The 27,086-nt window shown below is 41.3% G+C and overlaps 1 protein-coding gene across 1 annotated transcript in view; it reads right to left on the reverse strand.

Annotated features, from left to right (window-relative positions):
• The window catches only part of LOC133460193 (relaxin receptor 2-like), an 88,443-nt gene that overhangs the window by 21,860 nt on the left and 39,497 nt on the right, over positions 1–27,086 (reverse strand). The window contains exons 6-14 of the mRNA XM_061740765.1: positions 26,652–26,723; positions 26,379–26,450; positions 25,692–25,763; positions 21,347–21,421; positions 19,442–19,513; positions 15,035–15,106; positions 12,166–12,240; positions 1,410–1,481; positions 133–204 (exon numbers count right to left, since the gene is read on the reverse strand). Coding sequence (XP_061596749.1) covers positions 133–204; positions 1,410–1,481; positions 12,166–12,240; positions 15,035–15,106; positions 19,442–19,513; positions 21,347–21,421; positions 25,692–25,763; positions 26,379–26,450; positions 26,652–26,723 — 654 coding nt within the window. The remainder of the gene's footprint in view (positions 1–132; positions 205–1,409; positions 1,482–12,165; positions 12,241–15,034; positions 15,107–19,441; positions 19,514–21,346; positions 21,422–25,691; positions 25,764–26,378; positions 26,451–26,651; positions 26,724–27,086) is intronic.

A 27,086-nucleotide genomic window follows, 5' to 3' on the forward strand; every position in this document is an offset into this window, starting at 1 on the left:
GGATGGTTGCAGAAGGAGAAGAAGAAAAAAAAAGAAGAGTCAGACAAACCTTGACACAAAGAGGCTCTAAATGACATGTTGCTTAGTCAGTCATGATGTTTCATGGCCGAATACCGGCACAAGTGTACGTACATGTGTGAGAGGTTCTTCATGGGAATAAACATATTGGTCTGAATATCTGGGATCTCAATACCCTCTAGTGCCCTGTGTGGAAGAAAAAACAGCACCGTTGCACAGACTGAGGCCACATTTACACATAGCTGGGTATTTACAAAAACGGGTATTTCCCCCTCTACGTCCTGAAAAATACCATCATTTACACGAACCCGCATAAATACGCTGTTAAGGTGCTATGAGCAGCCAAACCTGCAGGGGGCAGTGTAAAGAGAAGATAAAGTCATGCTAGCCAATCAGAATCCTGGAAAAAAACGTCAACAAATGACACGAGTACCGTATTTTCCGCACTATAAGGCGTACCTAAAAGGCTTTAATTTTCTCAAAAACCGTCAGTGCACCTTATAATGCAGTGCGCCTTATATATGATCATTACGGTCATTTCTGTTACTGTAGTCAGGGGGATTGTGGGTAATGTAGTTGGTGTCGCCGAAGTAACGGCGCTAAAAACATCAGGAATCGTCACAGACGTTCAAGACAACAGCATCGACGCCGACTCGAATAATGGCGACTTTGACGAGACGGAGCAAAGCTGGTTTTTATTTTGTTAATAAAGTTTGACATACGGTACTTTTCTTCTTGTTTTTTTTTTTTTTTTTTTTGCATTTTTGCATTAGCGCAGCTCCATCAGGTAGATACGTAACTCAATCCCAGCCACTATAGTACGGTATTTTACCATATATTTAGTGCGCCTTATAATACGATGCGCCTTATAGTGCGGAAAATACGGTAACTTCCAGTTACTTCCAAGATTAACGAGTCTTTCGTTTGGAGTGACAGAGAAGTGGAGTTACTTTTAAGTGTGACTTTAGAATATAAAACAGGTAAAATACAAGAAAATATTGACGGTGGCCAAACAAATTGTAAACACAGGTCGCACTCATGACGCTGGTGACGTTTCTGTCGCATAATGTGACGTTCTGAAGCCTAAATGTCCGTTTCTCTCTGTTTACAAGCAAACGTGAAGACGGAGTTTTTGCAAATCTCCACTTTGGCCGGGGTTTTCAGAAATGATGGTTTTTGGTGACTTTTAGCTTCGTTTTCGCGTAAACGAACGGTCAAAACGCATGAAAACACCACGTTTTTTTCTACGTGTAAACGGGGCCTGAAACAGACACTGTTGGGGTTTGTGCGTGCATGCATTCTCATTCTCTCGAGGACAGTACTCTTAGGACTAACGAGCACATTACTGTATGCCAGTGTTTAAATACTGAGGTGTAAGTGTGTGTACTTACAGAGACTGCAGCTGTGTCAGGTGGCTGAAGTGGCTCAGGTGTATGTGTAGATGAGGATTGTGGGATATATTTCTGTAATAGAATACAGATAATGAAAGGATGAGTGCAAGCCCTTCCACCTTTATTCAACAGGAACAAATGAGAATGACTTCCAATTATTTGTAATTAATGAAAAGCTGGAGCTTAACATAACCACAAACTTGGACATATTTGAGGGATTCATGTTCATTATGCTCATAATGCGGCAGGATCTTTGTTTGGCTATAAATAAAGGAAAAAAAGCACTTTCACTAACCACCCTGATCCACTAAGTGTGAATGAATTAACTGTACCCACGAATGTCATACTCTAATGGCGCTTTTCCACTAGTACTTACTCAGCCCGGTTCGGCTCGGCCCGTCTTTGATGTGGCCGAATGAAATCTAATCTAATCTATTCTAATCGGAGGTTACAACCGACAAAGCTCCGTAACAGAGTCTTTTGAACTGAACAAAAAAATCTTTCATCCATAAGGTGACCCAGTTGACAGCACCGTTGCCGCACTACGACAATATTCTGGGCTGCATCTTGTTATGGCGCTTCTCCACTAGCACCTACTCAGTCCGACTCGACTCGCCTCCGCTTGGTTTAGTTCTTTCCCACTAGGGGTCTAACATGCTGAGTAGATACTTTTCTGTATCTATTCTGCCGAGGTTCTAAGCTGCTGAGTCGGCTGTATCTGACATCATCACACTACAGGCCACTGATTGGTCGGGGGGTTGGAGTCAGACGTCTGAGTCAGGAGGAGGAAATCAGAGAAAGAGACTCTGACGGATTCTTGTTCATTTTATTGGCAGCACAAAATGTTGTGAATGGTTGGTTGGTCGGACCCAGATGTAGGAGAGCAGGAACAGGAGTTCCAAAACAGTGTTTATTTTGACAAAGACAAACAAAAGCGCTGCTGAGCAGGATACCACAAAACTACAGCTTAAACCAGAATCAAAAAACTACCAAAAACCTGACGTGGAAACACGGAGGGAGGAAACAGTACGGACCAGCAGGAAGCAGGGGGAAAACAAGACCAGATATCAGCCCCCCAGTCTCGCACTCAGCAGGCACGCCGATTTTTCCCAGTGGCCAGCCGCGGTACTGCAACCAAAAATCCCATGGGGCCCAGAAAGCTTTTTTCCCATAGACTGCAATAGTAAAAGAGAAGCCTCTAAAACTGTTCACAGGAACCTCCAGCTGTAATCACCGGCAATTACTAATCTTTGTATTCTATATTTTTAAGTCATGGACTTTATATCCGTCAAAAATGTTTTATAACGGCCAGAAAAGTCAAAGAAAAGTCTCTTTCTGGGCGTGACGTCACAGCCGTGTCCGTGCACTCCACGGCTGTTTTATATTAATATATATTATGTAATTATATTATATTATTACATTAATAATATATGTAATACTATAAATGTAATAATATACATTAATTAATATATTATATTAATACATATTATATTAATATTCGCGTCATTGCCCCGGGGCATGATGGGAGACCCCAGAGCATCATGGGAGGTGACTCAACTGCGCATGCTCTATGGGCCGCATAACACGGAAGTAAACCCGGAAGTCAGGAACTTTTTTTGGCTTATGCGCCAGGCGAGCAACTTACATTGAAATGAACGGGCAGCCATTTTCAGTCTTCCATCCAGTAATATGATAGATCCATGCCAGATATACACAAGGGTTAACGAGACACAGGTGCAGACGATCAGGGCCAATTAGTATCAAACCATAACAACAAAAGTCTGTTTCATGATCCAACTCTGAGGTGCAGATGTTCATAAACCTGGTGCTGAGGAGAGAATTAAAAAGGGATCTAGACGGAGATAAGGAACGACCAGATCCACCAGGAGATCTGTCTCTTCATAGCTGCTCACGGCTCCAGCTGACTTTTCAGCAGCACAGAGACAAACTAAAAAAATTAAAAAAGCCACTTGAAGCTTCTCACTCTCATTTTTTAACTTGATATCAAACACAAGCCACAGACCCAGCAGCACATCTATCATCTCCTCCAGGTTCTACATCTTTAGTGTTGTTTAGTCTTCTTTGTTTAGATCACACAATCAAATACGTCACAGCAGCTTCTCTCCAACCTCCTACTTCTGCTCCAGGTGAATTGTTATGGAAAAGAAACCAGGCCGAGTTGAGTCGAGCAGAGATGAGCTGAGTAGAGCCGAGTAGGTGCTGGTGGAAAAGCGCCATCAATCTGCTGCTGGGACACGGCATGGTGGCAGATTGTTCACGTTTTCTGTTGCTGTAAATGCTCCGATCTAGCAAATGCTACTTTCATTTTTCTCACCAAAACACTTGAAAAAGTAATTTATTTGCTTTTTTTTCGTTTGTTCTTCCCCCCAAGTTCTACCCTTAACCCATTTTTGTATTTGCTTATAAGCATAAGCTGGCAGTTTCTCTCTTTCTTGTTTTTCATTTGCAGCTTCTGTGTTGTATCTAATTTCCCACTAGGCTCGACTCCTCTCCTCGCATCCCATTACTCCCACCACAGATGTGAGGAGAGGCATGATGGTGATCGGAGATGACGTGTATATAAAAATGCATTGTCTTCACTTTCCTTTCCTGTTTTTAAAATGTAACGCAACAGCACTTGCTCAGAATACAGTTAAAGTGATGCAAACCTTACTCATGCTTGATGGGGTTTTTTTTTCAGTAGTAGTAAGTAGTAGTACTTAGTAGTATACATTTCCAGTATGCTGTCACTTCCTGCTTGTACTTACAACTAATTTACATTGTGACATTTTTTTATCTATGCAATTTGTACAGCAGATTGTTGTGTTAAGTGGGCTTTATGAATAAACATGGACTTTAATCATACCTAAACTACGATGTAGTGCATATACAGTATAATCATCGATCACCCCGCCTCAGTCTGCCTCAGTGTTTGATTTAACTTCATAGCTTTCAGTCAGTCAAGGAAAGTCAAGGTTTGGCTCAAAAACTCTTTATTTTCTGGCAAGAGCACGCTTTTGTTTTGAAGAGGACTTCAGGGACATTAAAAAACAATTTCTCTTGTGAGTGCTACTGAAATTTCTAAATCTACTTTCAGACTGTGTGGCTAATTTAAAGTAAAATGACCCTGAAAGTAAAAAAACCGACATGGGAGTGTGAGTTTTCATTAACTTAACTCATTTTGAGTGAGGAAAGATTATGTTGCAGCAAAACGATTATTCATGTCAGTTGATGTGAACAGACGTCTGAGTAACGTAGCAGCAAACTGATGGAGATCTCATACAGTCTTTGTACACTTTTTTCTACACATACAACGTTACATTACCTCGATTTGTCTGAAGCTTAAAATAAAATGCATTCTGATGTAAGAAGAGTGTCCTCTAGGCTCTGATTATTAGCGATTTTGCTGCAGACGTGTTTTCCATTCACACACAGCAATGACTCGATTCACAGTGTTTTGGTCCCTAAGAAAAGTTAACACTGCTTGCCATCTAATTATAGACCTAGAGTTGTTTAAACTCTGCAATTTTCCTTCAATACTTCTGAGCTATGAACTGGGTTCATAGGCATTGTGCAACAGGAGAAAATAATGCATTTTTACCCCTTTTCCACCAAACCGGTTCCAGGGCTGGTTCTGGGCCAGTGCTGGGGGCTGGTGCTCGTTCAACTTGCGAACCAGCTGAAAACCGGTTTGCTTTTCCATAGCTCAGGTGCTAAGGGCCACATCACTGCAAACGTCAGTTACGCCGCTGCAAACGTCAGTTACGTCGCTGCAAACGGCAGTTACGTGCGTTTGCGCGAAAGTTGAAGCAAAAACATATTTTAGGACATATTATAGGACTTGGTCCACGTAGCTCCCTCCGTGGACCGTATCTCTAAAAGACAGGTTGTCTCCTCAGACCACTGCTGCTTTACTGCATCCAGATTAATCCGTCGCTTATTTGAAAATGGCGCCGTCTCCCAGTCTTGCTATTGATTTGATTTGATTTATTTTATTTTTGTACATGTAAAAAAAAAAAGAAACAACACTTCATGAGAAGTTTAAGAAAACAAAACAACAAAACAAAGAATTTCATCTTGCTATCTTGATTTACATGTGCCAAAAAAGGAGTAGGAAGAAATGTAAACTTATTTAGTCCTACCCCCATTCACTGATCATTTAACCTGTATTTATAAATATTCACACACTGTACTCACACTGCTAAATAACAGTATTATTATTATTATTATATACTGTAATTATACTCACACACATAATTATACATGCATACATACATACACATAGTTGAATATTTCTATATATATCTACTTACACACATAATCACACCACACATATGTATACCCATACATACGCATACACCCATACATACCTACATATATATACAGTATATATATATATATATATATATATATATATAACTCCGCCCCCTCCGCTTACGTAAGCGGTTCTTTCCTTTAGCCCAGCAAAGAGTTGGAGCTACCTTGGTTTGGAACTGTTTTATCTGACCCGGAGCCAGTTCTTTGTCAGTGGAAACAGAAAGCCCAGTTCCAAACTCAGCACTGGCCCAGAACCAACCCTGGAAGGGGCATGAGAGGACAATACAGTCCAAGGAAAGTTTGGTGTAGGCAGGGAGATGTCCAAAGACAAGCCCCGATTTCAGTTCATGGAACACCTTTTAGCCATGTGCAAACCTGAAAAGGCTGCACAAATACAAGATAGATGGCAGGAAAACCTTAAACTCAAGTAACTAACGATGGATCTACTGGTTCAAGAAGAGCAGGTCACGTCTACCAGGGTGCCATCAACCTATGGAAGTAAAAGTTGCTCACCATGCACTGCTTGAAATTACATGTCTAAGTTAGTTTGTGGGGTCTTTTCATCGACTTTTACACTGGCAGATTTTGCCCCGTGAAGTCTAAACAATGAACAAACCAGCCAAAGTAATTAAAATCTGGATGCAGTTTAATCTGTGCGCCACAAAGCTTTTTTTTTTTTTTTTTTACCAGATTTATTATAAATCTGGTAAAAAACAAACAAAAAAAGAACCCACACTGCCATATGCTTCTATTGTCTAATCTAAATGATTGTGAAATTGTATGCATATGCACGGCTCATATTATTTGTCCCATTTTTAATAAGAACAAATGTGGACATGCTGCAGCTTTTTCATTTGCATATAAATTTGCAGGAAAAAATTAAAAACAAGATTAAAAAAAATTTAATCAACTGAAAACCTCAAGAGTGAAGTTAGAAAAAAAATGAAAATATTTTTTTTTTTATGGTGTCTCTGTTCTCTAATTACAAACAGAAAATCAATAACTGAATGAAAAAAAAACCAATCACAAGCAAGTGTCTCAGCTGAAAATATGATGGGTACCAATGATTTATCTAAAAATAATACAAAGATAGCTTACATCCATGAGTGCAGATGATCAGGAACAGACACCATATGACGTGATGTGTTGGTAAATGGACTTTTTTCAGTTTTTAATGGTTACAGTCCAAACCACATTCACTTGTTCACACGTCAACAACACTTCTATGCTGTGTCAGAGCTGAAGCTCAATTTATGGTGATGTTGACGTTACATTCTTGGGTTTCCTGCTGCCCTGCTATAACCTAATCTCTGCTAATCTCCTTCTGTTGCCTGCAGGTTTATTTTTTGGTATCCAGGTTTAGGCTTTTGGCTATCTTGCCTTGCGCTGCAACTTACTTTTGAAATCAAGTACTTTGTTATTACTCCTGCCTCCCGACCTTCCTTAAAGCTACTATCCTGACATCTAGCTGTCATTAGACCAGAACCAAGGTACACTCTGGATAAGCCACCAGTGCATCAAAGGAACACACAGAGACAAATGAGACGGATAACCATGCAGGGGTAAAGGCATTCTAATGTCCAAAAATGTCTTTTCCACACTATCTGTTAATGAGGCTCCAGAAACACTCTGCTCCTCACTCACCTCCTCTCTGGATAAACTCTGTCCTCTGGTGTCCAAACCAGCTGGACAGAAACCTCCCCGTCCATGGCTCACAGAGGTTCTGAGAGACCACAGAGCTGGACTTAGGGCAGCTGAAAGAAAGTGGCTCAAATCCAAAGAGCACACCAACAAAAATGTTAATTTTTCATATCCAGCTTGAAGGCTGCCAAGGTATCCTTACCAGGACAAAGAAATGCTCCCAAAACTGACATCTGTTCATGGCGTTTAACTCTTTTCTCTCTCCACCACCTGCTCAACCACCCACTGGGTTGGTTGCAGAAAAGTTTGCTTCCTTACTGAAAGTTTGCTATTATCAATAACCGATTCTCTGAGCCTGTCCACCTCAGCCCACTCACACCGGCCACTGGTGCCTCTCTCTGTTCCTTCCGGTCTCTAAACGAGGACGAAGTCTCTAAACTTATGGCACTTTTCCACTAGTACCTACTCAGCGCGCCTCGACTCGTTTGTTTTTAAACACCCAGGTGAGAAGTGATGAGAAGTGGGCGGGTTGGGGTGAAGCTGGACGCTGCTGTGACGTACTCGATTGCGCAACACAAACGAGGAAGTAAGTAGGCGGGTTGGAGGAAGCTGCTGTGACGTATTTGATTGTGTGATCTACACGAAGAAGACAACAACACTAAAGATGTAGAACCTGGAGGAGATGATAGATGTGCTGCTGGGTCTGTGGCTTGTGTTCAATATCAAGTTAAAAAATGAGAGTGAGAGAAGCTTCAAGTTTGTCTGTGTCGGCGTTGATGAGAAGTCAGCTGGAGCCGTGGGCAGCTATGAAGAGACAAAGCTCCTGGTAGATCTGGTCGTTCCTTATCGCCCGTCTAGATCCCTTTTTAAAGGGAAAGTTCATTTTTTTACAACCATCTCTGTGCGCGCACTCTGTCCTCCGTTCAGTGAGCTCTTCAGCCGTATACTCTGGCTCAAAACGGTAAGGACGTCCATCATATTCAAAGTCGTCGTCCACAACCTCAGAATTTGACAAATATTCAGACATGTTTCAAATAACTAACAGTAAACTAACAGTAGTGAACTCCAGCTGTACACAGAGCTGTGTCTGCGATGCGCGCACAGAGATGACGTCATGCAGGTCAGAGGTCTTGTTTACAAACTGATTTATTTGTTACACACACAGCCCCAGACAACAGGTCCTGGAAGCAGATCTAGTGATTCATAAAAGAAATGAAGAGTTTCGCAGCAATCATGTGTTATTTAGACGCTGCATCGTCTGTGTCCCGCTGTGCCCCATCCGCTACCATTATATGGAGAAGCGGCTCGCAAAAAAAACCCTAATATCTTCCGAAGGACTCCAAATGACACCAAACACCTCTGGGTGAGAATACGACCATAAAAAATGCCAGAAATAAGGTCCAGGTTGTAAAAAACCGAACTTTCCCTTTAATTCTCTCCTCAGCACCAAGTTTATGAACATCTGCACCTCAGAGTTGTGTCATGAAACAGACGTTTGCGCTGCCGTTGCCTGTTAAATAAAATTGCAGCGAGTCGTTCTCGCGCTGATCAGCCCGCTTAGAACCTCGGCAGAATAGGTACAGAAAAAGTACCTACTCTGCACGCCTCCACCCACCTCGGCCCGTAGTTGAGAAGCGCAAGACGGGGACGTGGCGAGTAGAGGCGAGCTGAGTAGGTACTAGTGGAAAAGTGCCATTATAGTCGGCTCAAAATTATGACCTGTCCTCTTGATCCTGTCCCTACCGACATCCTGGAGAACATTTTACCGACAGTCAAACCGGCAATAACCCACATGATCAACTCCTGTCTAACTTCTGGCATCTTTCCATCGGCCTTCAAACAAGCTCGGGTCACCCCGCTGCTGAAAAACCCCACACTCAACCCTGCCCAGGTTGAAAACTACCGGCCGGTGTCACTGCTCCCGTTCATGTCTAAACTTCTAGAATGAGCTGTCTTCAGTCAGGTCTCACAGTTCCTTCACGACAACTGCCAGTATGATCTACATCAGTCTGGCTTCAGACAGGGCCACTCTTCTGTCAGTTACTGAGTCACTACTGGCTGCCAGATTGGCTGGTCTGTCCTCAGTCCTCATACTGCTGGACCTGTCTACTGCCTTCAACACGGTCCACCACCCCATCCTCCTCTCCTCACTGTCAACAGTTGGCACCTCAGGATCTGTCCTTGTGTGGTTCATGTCTGAGCTCAGGAAGATCCTTCAGAGTATCATGGCAAAGACGAGTGTCCAGATCCCATGAGCTGGCAACAGGGGTGCCACAGGAATTGCTGCTTGGCCCTCTTCTCTTCTCACTATACACCACTTCACTAGGTGAAATCATCAGCTCTCATGGCTTCTCCTACCACTGCTATGCTGATGACACCCAGCTCTTCCTTTCCTTCCCACCTGGCGACACTGCTACCATCGAGAGATACTCTCCCTCTACCTTCACTCCTTCATCCAGAGCTACTCTCCCTCTACCTTCACTGCTTCATCCAGAGCTACTCTCCCTCTACCTTCACTCCTTCATCCAGAGCTACTCTCCCTCTACCTTCACTGCTTCATCCAGAGCTACTCTCCCTCTACCTTCACTCCTTCATCCAGAGCAACTCTCCCTCTACCTTCACTCCTTCATCCAGAGCTACTCTCCCTCTACCTTCACTGCTTCATCCAGAGCTACTCTCCCTCTACCTTCACTCCTTCATCCAGAGCTACTCTCCCTCTACCTTCACTCCTTCATCCAGAGCTACACTCCCTCTACCTTCACTCCTTCATCCAGAGCTACTCTCCCTCTACCTTCACTCCTTCATCCAGAGCTACACTCCCTCTACCTTCACTGCTTCATCCAGAGCTACTCTCCCTCTACCTTCACTCCTTCATCCAGAGCTACACTCCCTCTACCTTCACTCCTTCATCCAGAGCTACACTCCCTCTACCTTCACTCCTTCATCCAGAGCTACTCTCCCTCTACCTTCACTCCTTCATCCAGAGCTACACTCCCTCTACCTTCACTCCTTCATCCAGAGCTACTCCCCCTCTACCTTCACTCCTTCATCCAGAGCTACTCTCCCTCTACCTTCACTCCTTCATCCAGAGCTACTCTCCCTCTACCTTCACTCCTTCATCCAGAGCTACTCTCCCTCTACCTTCACTCCTTCATCCAGAGCTACACTCCCTCTACCTTCACTCCTTCATCCAGAGCTACACTCCCTCTACCTTCACTCCTTCATCCAGAGCTACTCCCTCTACCTTCACTCCTTCATCCAGAGCTACACTCCCTCTACCTTCACTCCTTCATCCAGAGCTACACTCCCTCTACCTTCACTCCTTCATCCAGAGCTACACTCCCTCTACCTTCACTCCTTCATCCAGAGCTACACTCCCTCTACCTTCACTCCTTCATCCAGAGCTACTCCCTCTACCTTCACTCCTTCATCCGGAGCTACTCTCCCTCTACCTTCACTCCTTCATCCAGAGCTACTCTCCCTCTACCTTCACTCCTTCATCCATAGCTACTCTCCCTCTACCTTCACTCCTTCATCCAGAGCTACTCTCCCTCTACCTTCACTCCTTCATCCAGAGCTACACTCCCTCTACCTTCACTCCTTCATCCAGAGCTACTCTCCCTCTACCTTCACTCCTTCATCCAGAGCTACTCCCTCTACCTTCACTCCTTCATCCAGAGCTACTCTCCCTCTACCTTCACTCCTTCATCCAGAGGTACACTCCCTCTACCTTCACTCCTTCATCCAGAGCTACTCTACCTTCACTCCTTCATCCAGAGGTACACTCCTTCTACCTTCACTCCTTCATCCAGAGCTACACTCCCTCTACCTTCACTCCTTCATCCAGAGGTACACTCCTTCTACCTTCACTCCTTCATCCAGAGCTACTCTCCCTCTACCTTCACTCCTTCATCCAGAGCTACACTCCCTCTACCTTCACTCCTTCATTCAGAGCTACTCTACCTTCACTCCTTCATCCAGAGCTGCACTCCCTCTACCTTCACTCCTTCATCCAGAGCTACTCTCCCTCTACCTTCACTCCTTCATCCAGAGCTGGTTCTTCCACCACAACGTGATTTGAAATCAGTATCAGACTCTTCTCCTCCATTGTTCCCTGATGGTGAAATGACCTACTAAACTGTCCGATCTACAAGGTCTGTATCTACTTTTAAGAGTGAATTTTAAGACCTGGTTTTGCTGAATAAAGGAACTTTTGTGTTGGGCGGGAAGGGAACAAAAAAATAAAAAAAATAAATCTAGCACTGGCATGACAACACCTGTGTTTAGCAGGACTCTCATCAGTCTGACCAGCACTGATCCAGCTGGACCTCCTATGTGGTTTTGTGCTTGTGTTGTTCTCTCAAATGTAAGTGGCTTTGGATAAAAGCGTCTGCTAAATGACAGTAGTAGTAAAATCAGACCCCAAAAAAGACCAAAACAGTATTCAATAGTTTTAAATCTGTGTGCACACTTTGGTTGAAGAATGTGTGAAATGTATACATTCCCACTGCACACTTCCTTAACAAAAAACACTTTGTGTCGACCATACGCATCATTTTTGACCGTACTGATCATTCATGCATCTGACCCTCAGGCCTGGTGCGTGAAGACTCACGGGAACAAAACTGATCAAAGCCATCACTACTTAGTTTTGGGTTCAAAGACTTCAATGAGCCTGCACACCCCTCTTGCATTACAATATTTGGATCAAAGTAAAAAAAAGAAAAAAACCTCATATTACAACATGCAAAAAAAGAAGCACACCTTGTGCGGGTCAAACTACGAGTCAGTAACTCACAGTTTTAGCAGCGACTTTGAGAGATTCTTAAACGTGTTCTTCGGCAACTCCCTGATCCTGTTGTTGGAAAGATTCCTAAACAGAATTTGACGAGAAAAAGAGAACAGAAGTTACACAAAAACAAATTAAAAAATTCTATATATTCAGATTGATTTCCACGATTTTCAATATGATTATTGTGTGCAATTAATAATGACAATATTTTGTATTCTAGTTTTAATTTAATAGTCTGGCCACCTACGGATGCAGAAGACGCTCCCTCTGGACACCAGTGGATATGCATGCAACCAATCACAGAAACTAAGCATACGATGGAGGCTGAGCATCAGGAAGATTTGTTAAAAAAATAGACATCCCAAATGGTTTGCAGTGGAGTAAGAACGCCAGGAAAGACTGATGTCTACTTTGCAATCAAAATTAGTTAAACCCAGATATTATTAGCATTTTTGCAGCGATCTTGATGGTTTTGAATAGCGGCATTTCAATGTTCCTTTTGAAGTCATAACATACAGCACGCCCCCAGCCCGTTACCATTTGTTTGGAGCGTTCCGTACCGGTGGAAATCACACTTATGGGTGGGATACCAAACCCACCTCAACAGACCATTTTCACAGAGTGAATGGATATGACTGGCCAGGCCACTTTGTTCTTAAACAACATTTCAACCCAAAGCAAATTACTGCATTTTGTTGAGGAATTTACCAAACCATTTCAGAAGTCCGCTTTGTGGTATATGAGTTTTATTCAGCCGGCGGTGAGCACGTTTACACAGACCAGGGTCTGGTTAAAATGCTGACCCAGATTGATTTGGCCACAGGGTTTTTATACAAAAGTTCAATCAACAAAGACAGGAATAAACAAGCCCAGTGAGAGACAGTCAGAGGTGTGATCTTTCAGTTTTGGGACTACCCCTGAGTAGTCAGGAAGTCCATATATGGTCTTCGTCTCTGCAGGGGCTGGAAGTCAAATCCACTTCCAGGGTGCCTGTCTCGGCAGGGATGCAAGACGCCGGAACTTGCGTGACAATGTCTTGAGCATTGAATGAGACTGGCGCTGCCTGCAAGTCCTCGTCCCGGCAGGGGTCCTCAGGAGCTGGAACTTGCATGACAATGTCTTGAGCGGGGTATGAGGCTGGAGCAATCTGCAAGGCGTCGTTGTCCCTGCAGGGGGCGCGTGCTGTTGGAATGCTTCATCAATTTTTATATGGATTCTCAGGTTTTGGTCATTTAAGTATTCATTTAAGGAAAGACTATTCTCTCAAAGTGCAACTAGAAGGTTATTTCGTAAAAAAATACGCACATAAAATTCAAGACTCAAGACACACAAATGTTTACTGTCATTCCAAAACATCAATCAAATATTAAATTAAAAACAATTAAAAAAAAACAAAACACCCACATAACAACAAGCAACAAAAGAGGAACCAGGTCAATAAACCACTAGTAAAATTGTTACAACCAGTAAGATCATCCATGCAGCGAGTCATAAATGAGAATAAACATTCAAGTATTAAGAAGTGGTAATGTGATGCAATGTGAGTCTTTGTGATGTTGTTACCAAACTATCATGAAACAAAAATAGCATCTAGTGGCAGCTTCTGGGAATTCTGGGAATTAAAAACACAAAAACACAATCCAGCCCCAGGGGTGGCAGGGGTCCATAATGTTGTCTGCTCTTTCCTGCGTTCGCTGATGTAAAAGTCTTCAATAGTTGTAAAAAAACAGCAGACAGTGCTCCTCTTTGCAGACTTTATATGTTGCACGTTTTTCCTACTTGCCCCTGTCTACAGGGGCAGAATAGAGTTTTTAAGTTGTGATGATGTTAGTTGGTCTTTGCAATAATCTGTATGAATCACTGTGAATATTGCTTTAGTACAGGCTCTCTCAGTCCTCTTCTTGCTTTTTTACTTAATGGAAATAGTCGTCCCTGATGTTTCACTGATACTTCTGTAACAACACAATAAGCAACCATATGGTGCTCATTTTAGACAGAAGAAGTATATACAGTGATATCTGATCAAGTGTGCAGATGAGATGGTGAAGCCAGCACTGTGTTAAATTAGTGTAGCAGATGGTGGTTCCCTCTGTGGACCTGCTTTTACATCTCCATCTGGATAAGGTTTCCTGGACACCAGTGGATGAGAAAGACGGCCGAGGGGAATGGAGCGAGATGCTGCTCCACAGAGACAGTCTTTGTAAGCCTTTTCTTTAAAAAAAATGGAGTAATCCATCAGTCAGTTTGCTCTTGATTTAGCCTCCCTCCCATTTCTTTTTGGCACCTCAGAACAGTGTTGCTCTGTTACACGGCGTGTGATGTGTCTAATTGCCCACCCACTGATCAACTGATCTACTTTCTGTTTCATGTTCTGTTTGCTACACAAGGATTAAAATCTCATTTCTACATTTAATATACTTATATATATGTGACCGCAAACTTAACAGCTTTGTAAATATCGGAGCAGTCATTTACTACCAATGTCCGCTAGGCTCTTAATTTTAAGGCTGTGGTCTGTCATGTGTATTTATTTTCAGCCTCTTAAGCATCATAATTCCTGTTATGATGGATAACCTTGTCACGGTTTGGCCACCCTCCCTCATCCTCTGCGCTGCACAAATATGTGGATGTGGAGACACAGAAACAGTAAAAAAAAAAAAGTTTCAACACTGTAAGTCATTGGATTTTTCTTCTTTAAGTGAACAAGGTTTTTTTTATTACAAGAAGGTTCAAGGGAGATGATTAGTAGAGATATGTTAGATATGTTTTTTATTCCTTGCTAAGAAACAGTAAATATAATCAAACATGAAATGAAATGATTACGTATAAGAAGACAAGAAGAAGAAAGGACACCAACAAACTTGCAGGCACTTACAATTCGGCCAGTTTCCACAGAGACTGGAAGGTGTTTTCAGGAACTCTTCTGATCCTGTTGTCCATCAGCAATCTGAACAGGATAGATCTGCTGTCAGAAACCGTGCAGCATGGTGCCAATCAGTGCCAGCTATGTACGCCGGATATTTGCTGCGGCTGAATGAAATCTAATCTAATCTAATCTGAGGTTACAACTGACAATTAAAGCTGCAAGCAGCGATGAACGGGCCCTCGCACCCTTGTGCACGTTCAGGCTGCAGTGGAAGCGCTTGTATGACTTGCATGTAGATTCTTCAGGCCTGGACATTTAGCAGATGACACCACCCACAACTCTCTATATCAAACCATTCAAAAGTTATGGCAGAAAGTAGGAACTATCAGATATCGACCAATCAGATGAAGGGGCGGGGCTAATTTGCACCAATTATGGTGAAGGAGTCAAAACCGAGTCCGATGACACCACCCACGACTCTCTATGTCAAACCATTCAAAAGTAATAGCAGAAAATAGGGACTATCAAATATTGACCAATCAGAAGAAGGGGCGGGGCTAATTTGCACCAATTATGGTGAAGGAGTCAAAACCGAGTCCGATGACACCACCCACGACTCTCTATGTCAAACCATTCAAAAGTTATGGCAGAAAATAGGGACTATCAAATATCTACGAAGAAGGAGTTGCGGATGGTCTTTGAAGAAAATACTTGGTTAAATATATGTGAAAAAATACATTTTCCATTTACTAGTAATAAAATTAAAGAAGCTAATTTATTCACAATTGTATTTAACTCCAATTAAAATGCGCAAAATTTCAAAGGATATTTCTCTCAAAATGTCCAAGATGTAAAAGAACCGATGGAACATTTGTGCATATGTTTTGAGATGTGATATTTTAATACGTTTCTGGAAATCAATTCATTCCTTCACACAATCAGTTTAAGAAATGAATTTTGAGTTAAATGATACACTGGATCTTCACTTAGACTGGAAAAAAAGCAGGATATTAACTTTGGAAAAATACAACCATGGTCATATCTTTGGTCAATGAGTATCTCTATTTTCGAACTTGTGCCTTATATGTATGTATGTATGTATGTATGTATAGATATATATAGTTTGATATCGCTGTTGTTGCCATTTTTTTATTTCTTTTTTTTTTTTTTTATTTACATTTTTTTCCCCATGGCAATCATCGGAATCATGGGAAGGACTCAAAACCGAGTCCGATGACACCACCCACAAGTCTTTATGTCAAACCATTCAAACGTTATGGCAGAATGTAGGAACTATCAAATATGGACCAATCAGATGAAGAGGGGGGCGCGCTTTTTGGCGTCTAGCGTCGCCACGGTAATGCTTTTGACTGAGAAAAGTAATGTGCATCATCGCAGGATCTATACGCACATTTTGATGTATAACACACCTGGGTGAACGTTACGGTTCAGGCCACATTAACGGCCGAAAGAATGGCATAAATTGCGCCAAAAATACACGATTAATTCAAAATGGCCGACTTCCTGTTCGGTTTCGGCCATGGCGCCAAGAGACTTTTCTTTAAGTTGCGACATGATACAGGTGTGTACCGATTTTCGTGCATGTACGTCAAACCGTATTGTGGGGCTTGAGGCACAAAGTTTTATCTGTATAGACCAATCAGATGAAGGGGAGGGCGCGCTTTTTGGCGTCTATAGTCGCCACGGTAACGCTTTTGACTGAGAAAAGTAATGCACATCGTCGCAGGATCAAGACGCACATTTTGATGTATAACACACCTGGGTGCACGTTACAGTTCAGGCCGCATTAACGGACGAAAAAATGGCATAAATTGCACCAAAAATTACACAATTAATTCAAAATGGCCGACTTTCTGTTCGGTTTCGGCCATGGCTCCAAGAGACTTTTCTTTAAGTTGCGACATGATACAGGTGTGTACCGATTTTCGTGCATGTACGTCAAACCACAAAGTTTTCTAGGGGGCGCTGTTGAGCCATTAGGCCACGCCCATTAATGTAAATTAAATATCACATTTTTTGCCAGGCCTGGCTTGCGTGCAAAATTTGGTGACTTTTGGGGCACGTTTAGGGGGGCAAAAATCTTTTTGAGGCAGTGCATTTATCGTGAATCAGGTTCTCTTCTCCCTCTGAGGAACGCATTTAAAACTGGGATGAATTCTTACTTTTGCATAGTCTCTCATCCTCCTCTAAAAGCAGTTTGTGCTCCTTTCTAACAAAGCATCTCAGTCTCTCCCGCTCTGCGGCTGACTACTACTAGTCACTAGCCTCCTCTCCTCCGGCAGGTCCCATGTGGTGAAGGGGCCTATTTTATTTTACTTGGTCCTCGGCCATCACTTCAAATTTGTTGCAGTGTTAGCATGTCCTGAATCCCTTTATCAGACGATTTATCTGTACTTTCTGACTGTAACACGTAGCATGTTTTCAGAACAGAATTCCAAGTTTTCTTTCTTGGAGGTATGCAGTTGCCACATTTGTGTTTAGTTTTTTTGTTTTTTTGGGGGGGGGTGGGTGTTGGCGATTTGCTACTGTATATATTAAGTTGTTTTTGATCTAATGTTTTGAGCCTGTCACAATGAATAGGAGGAATATTATTTAATTAAAACAATAGTTTTGTCATGTTGTAATAATTGACTGACACCACCATTCTGCTCTGCACACAGTGGCAGCGAGTATTTTCTTTCTGGTTCAACTACAGTGGGGCTAACCCATATTTTGGTGCGGCTCAGAATATGTATTTAATAAAACAACACCCCCCCACCACAGCTAGAAACAGGGTAGCGCGCACAGAGAGAGAGGGAAAAAGAGAGAGACAAGGCGACGACGTTAGTTACATTAACAGCAAACAGGTGGAATGAGAGGCTTAACGCCCACCGTGGTCTGGGTGTATCTGGGGGATGCCACCGTTGTTGTGAGTGGGTGCGCCTTTCTGATTTATTCTGTCTACGAGACAATTATTAGACTAAAACATTTAAATATCTCAATTCTGATATGTTCATATTGTCATTACCGTTTCCAGGTGATCAGCCATGTTTGATGTGGAGCTGTCATATCCAAACTGTTGCCTACAAAGTTTACACCCAACTTTTTTTCCATTGTCTACTTTTATGAAATTCTACCACACTGACATGATAGATTCAGTTCAACAATTCACTGAACCTTGTCCTTCTACTTTACAATCTATCTAGTCAGTGGGTTGGGCAAATACAAAAGAGCAAAAACAAGGTGGTGTCCAAAGATAGACGGTTACCTGTGAAAGAGATGTGCTCTGACCCCCTTTACAACTTGGTACAGTATCCTACCGATTTAATTAAATTAAATTAAATTAAATTAAATTAAATTAAATTAAATTAATTTAAATTAAATTAAATTAAATTAAATTAAAGAATCGACCAATCACAATTTTGGTTGAGCCAGTTGGCATCGACCAGGCGACTGGGAGATTACAGCCCTAATGGTGAGCTCGAAATAAAGTTGAGAAAAAGGTTTTCTGAAGTTGAGTTTGCTTGGTTTTGAACAGGATTCATGGATACGAATGCATGGACTAGCACCCAGACCAAACTCTGCCTGTTGATCTTGTGGAAAAAGTATAAGATAAGCCTATTATCCTCTACTTTTATCTTGAAAGACAGAAACAAAGACTATCAAAGTGAGGTTGTTTTTATGCTCCAAAAGAGTAGCTGCAGGAGCGGCAGCAGAACATGGTTTTATCTGGTCAAACTTTATCTACTTGCACTCAGAACCTACATGTCGCTAGTCATAGATTGTTTACCACCTGCTGTACAAACAGGAAGTGTGTGCAAAAAGGCTGAAAATAGACCAAGAAATTCACCTGATGAAGAACGATTTTGTTTCCGGAGACAATATTTCCACCAGTAATAATTGTTACAGAACAGTGAGCACATTTAGTCATGAGATGCTATTAATAATTGTTCAGAGATCTGGTTATTTTCTATGCAAACATTTGCCTCCTAATGTGACGTGGGTCAAATAGAAAAAGTGTAAAGGGGTCCAGTGGGACATGTAACCTGGCTGGCATCATTGCCACGTTAGGGCGAACCCCAGGGGCTTTGGCTCTTCCCAACCAACGTCACATTGTAATTGTGATTCAAAGCAGGCGTACACTTCAATGTCAGGTGGGATTTGAACGTATTATCCCGGGATTCAAAAGGCACATGCTAAGGCACTGACTTTCAATAGCAAGCCCTATAATTCACTGTAATGGTTGATCCCTGAGAAGGTAGATTAGTTATATAAATGTACGTATGTGCTTCATAACTGCTAAACAAAACCAATATTATTTAATCAAAAGCTACTTGCCAGAAATGACGACTCTGCAATTCCTGAAAACTCCTACAACAGTACTTCATGCATTCATTTTTGAAATGGTATACTCACAGAACTTCAAGCTTGCTGCACGTCTTTAAGATGGAGTAGTTCAGAGTTTGAATTTGGTTCCCCTCAAGATCACTGAAAACAGAAAAAAAGAAACGAAGGACATGACATGTATACTTGTACTGACCAAACAATACATGACTGTGTAAAAACTTATAAAAGACCTAAAATATAATACACTCACATCTACAGAGTTAGTGCCAGGAATTCAAGTCAAATGACAGATTTAACAAGATTACACAACTACAGATGGTCTTTGAGGGATCACAGAACACACAACTCAATCACAAAACACAGTTTAAACAATATGACCAAATCCGTGTCAGTGTTCACGGCAGACAGACTGCAGCTTCATGACGGTTGCTGTTGATCCAGGACCAACCTGGTTAAGGAGCATCAAACTCACTCTTATCTACGCGGAAATAACGCTAAAATATAAAGAAGGCTTCCCAAAGTGCTATCCATGGTGAAATAGGAAACTGAAGATATGCACACTATATATAGATATGTGTAGGCTATATACACTGTGTTCCCTCCAGCGCAGCAATTTTTGACGCTTTCAGTGTGAATCCACCATAAGAGTTCAGATAAAACTATAGTTCACTCTGACATAGAAAAGGTTTTGCACATTAAGAAAAGTTTCAGACTTAAAGTATTCTTTTTTGAGCAGTGCACAAAAACTGAACCTTGCACACAACTTGGAGTCAATTTGATTTAATCCAAAATAACTTACTTTTAGAAAAATTTGTTCCAAAAGAAAATAATAGGAGGAATACAACATGGCATTTGTTTGGATTTTTTGTTGAAATGGAAAGCAAGACAGAATTTGAATAGGTGGAGTGAAGCATGAGGTGGTGATGAGTGCCGGACTCATCTTACAGGCGCTCTCCACTCCTCTCAATCCAAAAAGAGCCGGTCAGGCCGACCGGCTACGGTGACATCAGCTGAAGACGTCTCTCAGGCAGACCATTCATCAGAATATCATCTATACAACCCTGTCCGTCACCCAGTACTCGGGATGAGGGGGGATGAGGGGGGACGGCATCCCCCCCTGAAATAAAACCGGTCCAAATCATCCCCCCCTGTAAAACTGACACCCCCCCTTTCCATCCCTTAATGAATATGGTTTTACTGCTATTTCAACATTTAGAGTCATCACCAGCAAAATAACACCAGAAAAATAACTTTATTTGACAATTTTCACCTGTTTCAAGTAGATTTTCACTTATATAATATAAATAAGTAGAAAGATCTGCCAGTGGGACAAGATTTATCTTCTCATTACAAGCAAAAAAATCTTCTTCCACTGGCAGATTTTTCTACTTATTTCAAGTGAAAATCTACTTGAAACAGGTGAGAATTGTTGTTTTTTCCAGTGATGAGTCTCGTCTTAAGTGTAATGAGATTTTTTTACTAAAATGAGACATTTTAACTAGAAATAAGACAAATATTCTTGTTAAGATGTTGAGTTTTTGCAGTGATCAATTTTACTTTTCCTGTGAAGGACAGAGTCATATTGATAAGTTCAGAAAAGTGTTTTTTATTGTTGTGTTTTGATGTATTTGATGTAAGCCCAGTGGATATTTAAAGCTTACAGAAGGCTGCATTTAACTGCTGCTATGTCATTCCTGCAGTATTTCTGCAGGTGTTTTGGTCACTGATATTATTTGTAATATATTATATTATTTGTAATAAGCAAATTATCTGTCCCCATATGATAAAATCCACCATCCCCCCTGATTTTTTTTTACAACTCGAGTACTGCCGTCACCCCATCTAGATCCCTGCTTAGCTGTTACATACACATACAAACACACATCCAGACAACTGGAAAAGATTTCTACTTAATCTCACACCCATGTACTACACACCTGCATACACACAAGTACACTGTCAGAGCAGACTCACAGCCAGTCCAAGGCAGGCAGATGCTGACAGAAGCTGGGGTGAGGGAGCTGCTGGAGGGACGTGTGCACCATGGATCTGAGGAGACAAGAGGACATTTTACTGCAAAACCAAGTTTAAATGTAATGAGTGTCAACTCTTGTGATTATATTAACACAGGAAACATTCATTTTCTTGTCATAAAATATGCTACATGTGTCAATCCTCACAGAACTCACACAGGAGTTAAGTGAAATGGGGCAGAACTCCTTTCCATTACTTAGCGAATATTTTATAAATTAGCATTTTATTTTTTTTAAACGGGGGGCAGATCCAGGATTTCCGGGAGAGTTTATATCCCTTGGCTGATCTGAGAAAACCTCAGTGTCTCCCCGGACGAGTTAGTGGATCTGGAAAAGACAAGTCTGACGTTCTCTCCTCATACTGTTGCCCCAGTAACTGGGCAAAGTAGTAAAATTGGATCTAAAATCTGGATCTAAAACAAAGACTATCATTCTTCCCCCTCCTTAACACTTTTGTTCATGCTTCACTTTGTTTCCTTTACAGAAATGTGTTTTTTATAAAAAATACAACCTTGTATGAACTTTAAAATGTAGCCATCCTAAAACTAAGAGGCGCCTTTGTTTTTTTCTTTTCTTTTTATCACTAGATACTGTATGTATGACGGCCAGCTGGCCTGATGTTTGGATATCTGGATATATGTACTTTGTATTTTATATTTTATTTTACACCAGGTGTTTTGAATTGATTTCTTTTTTCTTTTCTATACCATGTGACCCCCTGGGGAGGCTTAAAATGGGGTGTCTTTTGTATCCACATGTAGTCTGAAGAAGAGCAAAAAGCGCTCGAAACGTCACCTGTGATGTGCTAAATAAATCTGCACTGGGGGGCAAAAGTGTGCGGTCTCCTCTCTTGTTTTTTCCTGGATCTATGCTTTGAGACCAGCACCTGTTGAGCTATTGGATGTGCTCGACCTATAAAACAAAAACAATGAACATGGCGTCGAAGAGCAGCGGTAGCGTTAACAAAGCGCTGGTTTTGAAAACTCCTGAAAGGCTTAAAAATTGGCATAACATTTTTTTTTTTTCTTGGACTAAATTAACTTTTCTTTCGAAAAAATGCTCTAAGTGGGGTCACTAAAGGCAGGGGACACTGCCCCCTCCCGCCCCCCCTGCCCTCATGAACAAAACAAACATGTCGAAGCGGCCGCCTGAGAAACCACCAGCTTACTCCCAGGTACAGAGCAGCTTCCCAGGACTGTTACTCCCAGGTACAGAGCAGCTTCCCAGGACTGTTACTCCCAGGTACAGAGCAGCTTCCCAGGACTGTTACTCCCAGGTACAGAGCAGCTTCCCCAGGACTGTTACTGCCAGGTACAGAGCAGAGCAGGCTAGAAAAGTTGTACTTATGCATTCCTGGTACTTCAACACCATCTGAACGTCTGCTCCCTGCAACAGGGTTTGTGGACGTCTGGGATTGAAGTTAGATGGGACTACACTTTGGCCTGTGTTCCGCTGTAAAACCATCTGCAGCCCCATCTGCAACTCGCTGATTCTGCATTTAGTGCTTGCATCAAAATGGAAAAGTCTTGTAACTCATTCAAAAAAACCTCTTAGAGAGACAGTCTCTCAAAAGAAAAGATGGGTAGCAGTTCACTAGTCTTCAAAAATCTGTCCCAATAAACTGTGAAACAACTTCAGCATGAAGTTACTCAATGTAACAACACAAGCTGAGGCCTCATCATCAACACCATAAAAAGAAGCTCAGAATCTTGGGAAATCTCTATGAGCGAGTACAAGGCTGTAGATCAAAAGCAGTGATCTCTGGGCCCTCAGGTGGGAATGCAATAAAAACCGATATGATTCATGGTTTATTATGGGATTCTCTGCACTGGGCCAGGAACACTTCCAACGTAGGCTGCACCAAAGATCACAATCTCTTTTTCAAGAGACAATTGGCCACATTTAGCAGCATAAGCTTCAGTTTCACATTAAGATAAAGGCACAACATAACAATTCAAAATCGAAAGTGCACGGATAAGTAGAACCCTGTTATGAATGGAAACATGCACATTTGTATAGATTTAAGTACTGATCTGACTGCTTTTAGCTGTTAAAAAATGGGATTGCAACCTGTAGTGTAACCCTGCTAGGCTAAGGGTTAGGCAAACCCTCTGAGGAGCTGAGGGCCTTCGCCCTGGCTTGGATGATTTGGGCCCGAGTGTTAGCGCCTTGAAAGGATAAAAATGATGCTGTAAGTTATTCCAGATGGAAGATAGAGAGGATGTAAAAGCCTTTTTACCGAGCTCAGTCTGAGCTTGAGGGACAGTCGTAATGTCCTGTGATTTTAGTCCATATAAAGCTTGTTGATGAGATATAAGAGATTTTTTATTCTTTTTAAAAGGTCACTTAAATGGCCTTGTTGATGAAAGTAATGAATATATATACCAGTGGCGAGGCCGGAGAGTTGTTGGAGAAGGTCAGATGACGTACAATGAATAATGATGCGTTACCATCTGAATGGGATGAATCAAAATGTGCAGTTCTTTCTGGAAACCATAGACGCTCTGTCCTCCAGACTAACAAAACCACATTTCTCAATCACGATCTTTTGACATCATGTTATATTTTATAGATTATAACATGGTAAATATGAAGATCCAGGACTGGCAACTTGAATCCTATATCAGACCAGCACTGGACAATGTTTTATGGAGCTAGAACAGTCTCATAATTCACAAATGCACACGCTGATCCACAAATGCACAGGACAAAATTAATCGGCCTGTCGGTCTGTGCATTTGTGAATTTTGTCCTGTGCATTTGTGGATCGGCGTGTGCATTTGTGAATCAAGAGACTGTTCTAGCCCCATAATGTTTGTGTCCTAAAACACAACTGTTGGTTAAAGGAAAATGGATGCTACATAGAAGTAAACTTTACCCAACCTTTTGGAGATGCACTGAGCTAAATAAGCGCTTTTTAAATCTTTTAACTGTATCAGTAATATGATACACAGCTTTTGAGCTGTGTTATAACAGGAAACAAGCTGGCTTTGTAAACTACAAGTTTGTTTATAACTCTCATATTCTGCCTTGGTCATATTAATGAATGTTAGTTGCATCTGTGTGCACATCCGTGTGCTTGGAGGTCAGGATACATCAGAAAGCATGAACGACAGAAGGGTCGCAGCTGGTAGTGCAGCCATCTCACAGCTAGAAGGTCCTGGGTTCAATTCCTACTGGGGACGCTGTGGGTGCTAGAATTTTACAACAGTTTGCACAGCATACTGTAATTGTGCATACTGTAAAATAAAAATAAATGGAACAAAATATAAGATGCTGTACTTAATGTTTTTGCTAAATTAGAAGGAAAACACCCACACTGGAATCCTGTTTAAAGAAGTCGTGTTTGGTACTAAAACTTTGGAGGAAACTGGAACTGGAGTTATGCTGAGTCCGGCTTACTGACGACTGCTGGCGAGGAACGTGCACTGCTAAAACATGAGCTAGCAGAGAAACTGTAGTTTAGAAAACATCTGAAAGCTCATTGGCTTTCATTTTAGCTGCACACGGCCACGAGGAGGGACACCAGGCATAGAGACCTCAGACACATCCCATTAATTAAACAATGTTTCTTAAGATGGCATAAGGAAGTTTGACACTTTTACAGCAACTCATTCACTCAGCTTAATAAGTGTACTCTTATTTAGATTAAAGTCAATCGTGACGCGCGGTGCAAGAACACATCCAGAGATTTGATTTGAACCATATGTGATTAATTGCAGAAATTGAACTAGAACTGAGAACGTTTCACAGGTACAGACATGAACGCATTAGTTAGAAATAACTGGAATGACGCTTTTTCATGTATGACAATACATGTAGCTTAAGTTGAACCCACTAACTTGGGGATCTTCGCCGCACTTAATTACTAAAAAAGTGAAGCTAACTAAACTGCCAGGACATACGTTCATGGTCGTATCGATAATCACTGAGACACTGAGAACTGGCTGAGCATGAACTCACAAGTCTGGCAACACGGCTGTTTTTGTCAAGAGCACATTTTGCACATTTAAAAAATATTTGAAGGCAAACTTAATCAAGGTACAATAATTGATCCTGATCCAGCATGTTTCACACCTTGAAACCATAGCACACACACAATAATACACACCAGTAAGGGGTAGATTTCAAACATTACAGTTTCATAAGCTGATCAACTATCAAACAGTGGTTGATTGACAAGTTTCTCAGTCGACACCAAGATTTTTCAGTGATTTTATATTTTAATATGAACAGAGAAGCAAAGGAGGTGACAGGATATGAGACCAGAAGAAAAGGTAACTCACAGGTAGACGAGGGATTGAAGCCCAATGAAGGTGTCCTGCGACAAGCTGCGAAGTGGATTATGATCCAGCATCCTGGCACAAAAAATACAATTATTTAACTGTGTTTATAGATAATGTATGTATATATAATAATATGACAGCTTTTGTATTTGCATTTCTTCAGAATATCAAATCTTAACCGTTATTCTCGGGTACCAAATAACAAAATGGACAAAGACACGTTTGCATTTTGAAGATTTCTGCTTGCTAGTTTTATTTTTGCACCAAGACTGAGCACTAATAATAGGGCATTTCTAGTTTTCCTCCTGTTTAAAAACTATCCAGGAAACAGTTTATATGAGTGTCTCTACACTGCAAACCAAGACGGGAAATCCCAGATGTGCAAGATGACGTTGTGACGATGACGATGATTATGTTCAGATACAGAAACATTTGTATTCTGAAATTTAGATTTCAAAAACTTATTATGACTGTTCTCCCAAGGACTTATACTGTAACAACTGCATTAACTGTGCTTTTGAATATAAACGTTTCAATGTGTCCTCCCTTCTACATTTATACAGAGTATAACCCTTCTAGTGCGTGTGTGTGTGTGTGTGTGTGTGTGTGTGTGTGTGTGTGTGTGTGTGTGTGTGTGTGTGTGTGTGTGTGTGTGTGTGTGTGTGTGTGTGTGTGTGTGTTACTCACAGCCATTCTAATTGATTTAGATCCTTAAAAACACCAGGAATAAATGAAGATATCAAATTCTCACTGAGAAACCTAACAGAACGGAGGAGATGTCAGAATCATTCTAAATCACAGAAACAGTTAAATTATTAGTCTGACATTTGGTCATACAAAATTAGACACTTTAGAAATATTACACACTTTTATCAATGCGTTTGACACTTCACTAGAACACCAAACTATTGACAACTGCCCAAAGATGAGTGTCATGACTGAACTGAGCAGGGTACTTACAACTTCTTCAGACTGTACAAGCCACTGAAGGCATGTTTAGATATGTACTGGAGACTGTTGTTCTGCAGAAACCTATGAACAGAGAATAGAAATATTATTTGCTTCTGTTGCATCTGTTGTTTAAGTTGGTTTTTAATTTAAAAGTCAGTTTTAAATGAGCTTTTAACTGAGTCTCCTTTTACTTGTTTAGCACTATTTACTTATTTTTTCCTTTATGTCATTTTATTGCTCTTAATTTCCTCTTAAAGCTTTCATTAATTATTTATTTATTTTCTTACTTATTTACTTATTTAATTTTTAATGTTGCTTCTACTGCCTTAGTGCCCATAAGTTCTTCTTTTATATTAACATTCATTCATACTGTTTTTAGTATGTTTTACACTCCTTTTAGTTGTGTTCATATCTTATTCATTGTCTCTTAGTTTTCAGCTCCAG

The sequence above is a fragment of the Cololabis saira genome, chromosome 14, assembly GCF_033807715.1.
Source record: "Cololabis saira isolate AMF1-May2022 chromosome 14, fColSai1.1, whole genome shotgun sequence".
Taxonomy (NCBI): Eukaryota; Metazoa; Chordata; class Actinopteri; order Beloniformes; family Belonidae; genus Cololabis; species Cololabis saira.